Source organism: Miscanthus floridulus, chromosome 8 (assembly GCF_019320115.1).
Source record: "Miscanthus floridulus cultivar M001 chromosome 8, ASM1932011v1, whole genome shotgun sequence".
NCBI classification, from domain to species: domain Eukaryota; kingdom Viridiplantae; phylum Streptophyta; class Magnoliopsida; order Poales; family Poaceae; genus Miscanthus; species Miscanthus floridulus.
In genome coordinates this window covers 124,728,016-124,735,571 of record NC_089587.1, presented here as the reverse complement: position 1 = coordinate 124,735,571, position 7,556 = coordinate 124,728,016, and the positions used below count along the sequence as shown (strand labels likewise).

The following is a 7,556-nucleotide window of genomic DNA, read 5'->3' as shown; positions in this document are numbered from 1 at the left end:
TTCATTATAGATTGATATTGTTCGTCATAGATGTGTAATTAGTTCAATGACGAAGCCCTGTTCGTCATAGTATTAAAGGAGATCGTCATAGATGAGTCGCGCAAGTGATCTGTGATAAAATCTTGTGCTCTTCTATGACGTTTTTGTGACGATGCCTGATTTCATCATAAATAGGGAGGGTTGAAGGATTGTCACCACTGATCTATGACGGAATGAAAAAATTTGTCATAAAAAGCGATCTTCTATGACGGTTTCAGAATCCTCATTAAGATTTTCGTCATAGAAGTGGATATTTCTAGTAGCCCAAGGTCGGTTTGATCTGATGTATCAGAATTGATGGCTCCCCCTATATATAGCAGCCCCTACCCCCCTCCCTAAGGCCATCTTGGAAATTCTAATTCATATCTCTCATTCATATCAACACACACCAGGAGGATTAGGTCTAGAACTCTCCAATATAGTAGATTAGTAGCTCGGGAGTGAGGGTCGAGTTGGGCTTATGCTCAAGTTCCGAATCTAGTCTTGGAGGCTCAGCAAAGCCTTGTATCTTTACTTCTACATCTTGTAAGACTTATAATCAATTTATCATATTCCTATCTACATGGCTATGCTTACTTTGAATATATATCTTGCTTAGTTAAGGTTATCATTACTTTTGTGTGCGAGTTCATAGAGTGCTTAGACTGCTAGTATACCGGTTGGGCTAAGTAGCCAAGCCTTGTGTAAGCGTGGTGCTTACACGATGCTTTGCATGTGAGTGCACCATGTTCCTAGGTCATGTTGTAGCAGCGGGAGGTGACAGCCCCATCAATCCTCTGTAGTCCACCCCATGTGAACAGTTTTTAAAATTGTAGAACCGTAGTCGCATCAGTAGAGTTATCCTTCGTGGTGCTCTACTATCTAAGCGGCGTCCTGAAGTGCACAAGAGTAGAGTTAGTCTTATCTATAGTTGGGTGTGTGTGTGTGTCTATATATATATATATATATATATATATATATATATTGACCATGTAATAAGAATATCATAGGAATCTACCTCACCCGTTGTTCTCCTGAGTTGAGTTAACTAGTTTATAATATCTTAGTATCCCCTGAGTGTCATTACAATTAATTCCTATCATTACCTTTACCCCTTGCTCTAGCTATGATGGTATGTTGACCGATAGATACTCCTTTGATATTCAATAATCTTTGCTGTAATGTTTCCCTGTGGTAAAATATAAATAACGATACCTGAAATACTCCCGGTAAACTGCTACAATAGTATTCTGTGTGCTTGTGGAATCCTTCATATTCTATTTGCACTTAATAAATACCAACAATACTCCTTTTATTTTAGAATAATATAAAGGGGGTGTGGTGGAACCTATCCATCCATGCTCAAGTTCTCGACTCGATGCAGGTGCTTATATTTTTTTAGATTTATTTTAGGATCCAATAGTGCTATTTTTTAGTGGCAGATGACGTACCCATCAACAGTGAGGTATACGATGATTTCGTCAATCTTGAGATCTACCGGCTCAGTCCTTCTGAGGTTGATTGTAGAGTTATGGTATGTGTGCATGCGTTCATAGAGGATGAGTGTATGTGCATGTGTGTGTGATCATCTGCATCTATACTATGATTCACAAAAAGAAAATAACAATGGGGATTTTTGGATCACATCTAGGATTATTATAATCTTGATAATGAAGTATAATAGTTAGAGTAATTGAATTTGTATATTATTGTGGTGGATTATTCTTGGTTCAAGTGATAAATACTCATGGTCATCAAAAAACATATGAAGATGGATTATAGGATTATTGTAATATGGTGTTTCAGTTATTATAATCCACATCTTAATCTAGCATGTTTGATTTTAGTTGATTCTTACAAACACAGTGGATTAAAAGGCCCTTAGGACAACCCAACTATTTTAAAATTACGAAAATGCTCTAACCCGAGCATCCAACGTCCGGACGCTCCACCCACTCTATGCCCCACCCACGCCGCGTCCACTCGTCCTCTGCGCCACTGCCACCCATGCCGCCCCCACCCCACCCTTTGTGCGTCGTTGCCCAGCTCCGCGTTTCCGGTGAGCTTCGCACCGCCAACAAGCACATCGGTGGCCTCCACACGCCACCCACAACGCCCTCTGCTCTGCCCGTGCTGCCCCCACACCTGCCCTCTATGTGTCGCTGCCCAACTCCGCGTTGCCAGCGAGCTCCACACCGCCGGCGAGCACACCGGTGATCTCCACGTGCTGACAAGCCTCCATTCGCCGAAGCAGCAAGGAGATGTTTGCGTTGAAAGAGCATGTTGCAAACATATGTTTCAAGTGTTTCAGAGATATGTTGCAAGTGTTTTATATCGATGTTACAAAAGTAGATTGGGATGTTACAAAAATATATCAGGATGTTGCGCATGTTGCGATGGCTATACATGTATGTTTCAAGTGTATGTTTCAAATGTTTCATCTGTATCAGACGTATGTTGCAAGTGTTTTCATCTGGATGTTGCAAAAGTTGATCTGGATGTTGCATATACATGCATGATGCAAGCGTATGTTTCAAGTGGTTCAGGTGTTTCATAGTCTGTTGCAAGTGTTTTATCTGGATGTTGCATATGTTCGCGATGGCTTTCAAATGTTTTTCAAGTGTTTTGCAAGTGTTTCAGACGTATATTGCAAGTGTTTCATCTGTGTATTGCAAAAGTAGATCTGGTGTTGCACATGTTGCAATAGGACCCACCTGTCGCTGCCACATGTCGTAGCTGCTGGGCGACGTCCGAGCGGTGCAGGCCCGCTGCAGGGGCATAGACGGGCGCTTGAGAAACTGAGCTTAGACATGAGGGCCCACACGGCGGGGCGCGGGAAAAACAGGCGGCGCGGGCTCCTTCTCTTGCATGCGTGGCACCGTCCGACACTAGCAATCCGGATCGGACGTTCAGACGCTAGCAACTCCCTTAAAATTGACTTAATTTGCTTACCCTAAAATAGTAAGCACCGTTAAAAATGAGCTGGCAGCGATTGAGAAACAAAAATATTTTCCTTTTAGAAAATGGAAACAAGTACCTTAACCATTGCCCTTATTTGATGGCCGTGGGCAATCATGCTCTGAATCACAGCAATTACGACTAGCCTATCAACAACTCAAATGCACTGCCGAATCATTCCTTCCAATATAGGAAAAGAAATCACTCACATTAACTAGTAGTCGTCATTGTCAACAGGACAACAGCTTCTTCAAATCCAGTTGGAATCCCTGGTCGAACACCACACCAGAATAAACAACATTAATGTTGGCAAATAAAACAATAATGAATAATGAATTACTCGTTGTTCATATATGGAGCAAAAAGACAGGTCTCCCGCTTCCGGAGGTCAGCACGTGACAGCCCTCCACCGCGTTAGCTGGTTTAAAACTTGATTGAAACGGACTAAAAAATATTACTCTGATTGAATTATTGAAAAATTTCAACTTATAAAAAAGACGAACAAACCAAATATGGATATCCATCCAGCGCACGCGCTTCCTCCACAGCCGAAAACGCGTCCTCAGTACTACTCACGAGAACCAAATTTGACGACGCAGTGACGCGTGTAACTTTTGTGTTTGAAAAAAAAAATAACCAAACGCGTTGGCTGCTTTCCAAATAAATTGGCTCTTCTCACACAAATTTCACTGTTTTGCTCAGATATTTGACAAAGAAAATTCAAATTAGCACCTGACAAAGAAAATTTAGTTTTAAGAACGAACCACCTAGTGTATACTAGTAACATTGTACGGAATGATAAAAGAAAGAAAATCTCCAACAGAAAAATTGGTCCATACAACTGATTGTGCACGTGATGTTCATCGCCGAGTACTACGTTTATCTTCTCCGAGCAACAAAGTTACTGCTACGTGGCCTCGTCGGGCCACAGCATTACCGCCCGTATGTCCGCTTTATCGTTGCGTCTATATCGTCGTGCCCTGTGCATCGACGACTGTGTTATGTAATGTCTGCAGCGCCATCCATCTGCATAAGGTCTTCCTCAAGATATTCGAGTTCTCCATCGTTAACATCGAGCGCTGCATAAGGTCTTCCTCAAGATATTCAAGTTCTCCATCGCTAACATCGAGCGCTACCATCACCGTCATACCTCATCTTCGGGCTAGACGCGTCCACCTCCGTATAGCTTCTTCTTCGTCCAGCACGATCACATCTTAAGTGCCGCGGTCTCTTATCCACCTATTTTATCTACTCCAACAACTGCAGGCTGCATCAGCACCATCTACCCCGGGCGTTATGTGCACTCCAACCATCGATGATGCATATTTGCGGCCCTCTACTTCGTACATCTAGTATTGGCAACACTGGTGTGTGCCTTCATCCACGACGCGTTCTTGGCCTGGTAACTTTGGCGTAAGCTTCGTCCATGGCGGATTGATCACATCAACCCTCCCTCGATTGTGTCGTCGTCTTCGTCTACGTCTTTGACAGCCCTGACTGCGTCGACGTGGGTATCGCCCCCTTCCGGGACGACTGCCTTGATGTGTTTCCGTTATTGTCAACTTCTTTTCTAGTCTCACAGTCTGCAACGCTCTCGCTGTGACTACGACGCTATGTTTGAGTAAGAATAGTACAATATTATCCACCCACGTGTGGTGTTAGTCATATATACTATATATAATGAGCCCATGAGACCTACTCAATCCGTTCCAAATTATAATACGTTTTGGCTTTTCTAGATGCGTAGCTTTTGCTATGTACATAAATATATACTATGTCTAGATACATGCTAAAAGCAATGTATCTAGAAAAGCCAAAACGTCTTATAATTTAAAACGGAGGGAGTAGCACAATGCAAATTCCACCGAAAATACAGGCAAAAAAAGTTTTTTCTAAATAAAATAAATCAGACAAAGAATGAGGAAGGGGAATACAGTATTTGCCAATTTTCCGACAACTGTCAGTTTGCTTTTTTTTAACTAAACAATAACTGTCTTTTGCCATCCTGTCACTCCACTCACATTCACACTCTTGCTTATTAGCCCGTTCTCTTCTCTCTCAATCCCCATCCCCAAATCTCCCATGGCTTCTTCCCCTCCCCCACCGCCCATCCGCACCGTCCTCGCTGCCACCCTGCTCCTCCTCGTGTACCTCCTCCCGCACAATGCCGCCGCCGCCACCGCCTCCGCCGGAGCCGACGCGTCGCCGGCGGTGAACCCGTTCACGGCGAAGGCGGCATTCATCCGGTACTGGAACCGCAAGGTGCCCAACAACCGCCCGCACCCGGCCTTCTTCGTCGCCAAGCTCTCCCCGCTCCCGGCCGCCGACTCCGCCTCCTTCCCCTCCGCGCTGCCCGACATCCGCGCCCGCCTCCCCGCGCTCTGCACCAAGGCCGCGCTCCTCTGCCCCGGCCCGGCTACCACCGACGCGGCGTCGGGCCCCAGGGGCGGGGGCCCGTTCAAGGGCTACAGCAACGCCAACTTCTCCAACTACGGCACCGGCGGCGTAGCGGGGGCCGACTCGTTCCGGAACTACTCCCCGGACCTCAACATCGCCGCCGACAGCTTCCGCCGCTACGGCCGGGACTCGTCCGGGCGCGCTGACAGCTTCGCCTCCTACGAGGCCGACGGCAACGTCGTGACCGCCAACTTCACCTCCTACGCCGGCGGCGCCACGGGCGGCTCGGGCTCCTTCGCCGCGTACGCCGCCGAGACCAACGTGCCGGACTCCACCTTCACCAACTACGACGCCGCCGCCAACGGCCGCGGCCGGAGCTTCGCGTCCTACTCCCAGGAGGCCAACCACGGGGAGAACGGCTTCTCCGGCTACGGCAAGGACGGCAACGGCGTGCGGGAGACGTTCGCGTCCTACGGCAACGAGTCCAACGTGCTGGCCTCCGCCTTCGCCAACTACGGGCAGTCCGCCAACGGCGCCACGGACACCTTCACGGGCTACGGCGTGGAGGGGAACGTCCCCGAGAACACGTTCCGGAACTACGGCGCCGGCGGCAACGCCGGCGTGGACACCTTCAAGAAGTACCGCGACGACGCCAACGTGGGCGACGACAGGTTCACCTCGTACGCCAAGGGCGCCAACGGCGGCGCCGCGGAGTTCGAGAGCTACGGCAACTCGGCCAACCTCGGCAGCACCATCTTCAAGGGCTACGGCGAGGGCACCAACCCCAACCACCACATTGGGTTCAAGGAGTACGCCGGCGAGAACAACACCTTCAAGGGCTACGCCAAGAGCGGCGTGAGCTTCAAGGAGTACCACAACACCTCTACTGCGGCGCTGACGGTGTCGGCGGAGGCGGCGGCATCGATGCAGCACCACGAGCACCTGAAGTGGTCGCCGGAGCCCGGGAAGTTCTTCAGGGAGCGGGAGCTGGTGGTCGGGAACCGAATGCCGATGCCGGACATCAGGGACAGGATGCCGCCCCGGGCGTTCCTGCCCCGGGCCATCGCGGCGAGGATCCCGTTCGAGGCCGGCGCCGTGTCGGAGGCGTTCGGTCTGCCCCTGGACACGGCGATGGGGAAAGCCGTGGCGTCCACGGTGGCGGAGTGCTTGCGCGCGTCGAGCAAGGGCGAGACGAAGCGGTGCGCGACGTCGGCCGAGGACGTGGTGGACTTCGCGGTGGAGACGCTGGGCGACGACATCGTGGTGCGCAGCACGGCCTCCACGGCGGGGAGCGGCGGCGACGTCCGGCTCGGGACGGTGACGGGCGTGGACGGCGGCAGGGTGACGCGGTCCGTGTCGTGCCACCAGAGCCTGTTCCCGTACCTGGTGTACTACTGCCACTCGGTGCCCAAGGTGCGGGTGTACGAGGCCGACATCATGGCCGCCGATGCCTCGGACGCCGGCGAGAAGAAGATCAACCACGGGGTGGCCATCTGCCACCTGGACACGTCGGACTGGAGCCCGAGCCACGGCGCGTTTGTGGCGCTCGGCGGGAAGCCCGGCGAGGTGGAGGTGTGCCACTGGATCTTCGAGGGCGACATGACGTGGACAGTCGCGGATTGAGTGACGTTCCTCTGTCTGCTGCTGGCTTTGCAAGACTACTAAGAAGGATTATTTTCTCTCTCGCAATTGTTATTTTTTTTCACTTCTTTCTCGATCTACCTTATATAACGAACGAAGGTGGTAAGAATTGTGCGATTGGTGCAGGAGGAGAAAAAAGGTTAGGTGAATGATGAAAATTTAAACTGTAAATCTTGGGTGGGGGATGATGGAATAACTGGCGATGTGATTGTCTTGATCAATTGCTGCTATTGTCATGGTGGTGCAATGCAAACAAAGGAGTTATGATTCCAAAACAAAAGGCTTGGTCAAATTAAGTGGTGTGGTTCAAGTACGTCGTGTTATTTTGAGATATTTAACTTTTTACCATTATAACGGATGTCATCTCTTCTCTTAAAATTGTTTCTACATATTTATCATCGGGAGAGAGCACTTGCCATTTTCGTTGACGTGGCACGCCAACTCGACTTGACAGCGTAGACCGGCCATGAGAAATGACATTTTTGCCCCTCATCTATTTCTTCTATCTCTATCCCTTCCTCGCTCGAGCTCCGGCCATGGCC

The 7,556-nt window shown here is 49.3% G+C and overlaps 1 protein-coding gene across 1 annotated transcript; it reads left to right on the top strand.

Annotated features, from left to right (window-relative positions):
* Window positions 1-5,049: 5,049 nt before the first annotated feature.
* On the top strand, window positions 5,050-7,272 carry LOC136473482 (BURP domain-containing protein 12-like). The gene has a single exon (XM_066471122.1). It carries the CDS (start codon window positions 5,059-5,061, stop codon window positions 6,994-6,996), a length of 1,938 nt encoding a protein of 645 aa, XP_066327219.1. The 5' UTR covers window positions 5,050-5,058; the 3' UTR covers window positions 6,997-7,272.
* The last annotated feature ends 284 nt before the right edge of the window (window positions 7,273-7,556 follow it).

What these genes read in the sequence shown, in the direction of transcription:
- LOC136473482 (XM_066471122.1), top strand. Translation starts at nt 5,059, where the DNA reads ATGGCTTCTTCCCCTCCCCCACCGCCCATCCGCACCGTCCTCGCTGCC.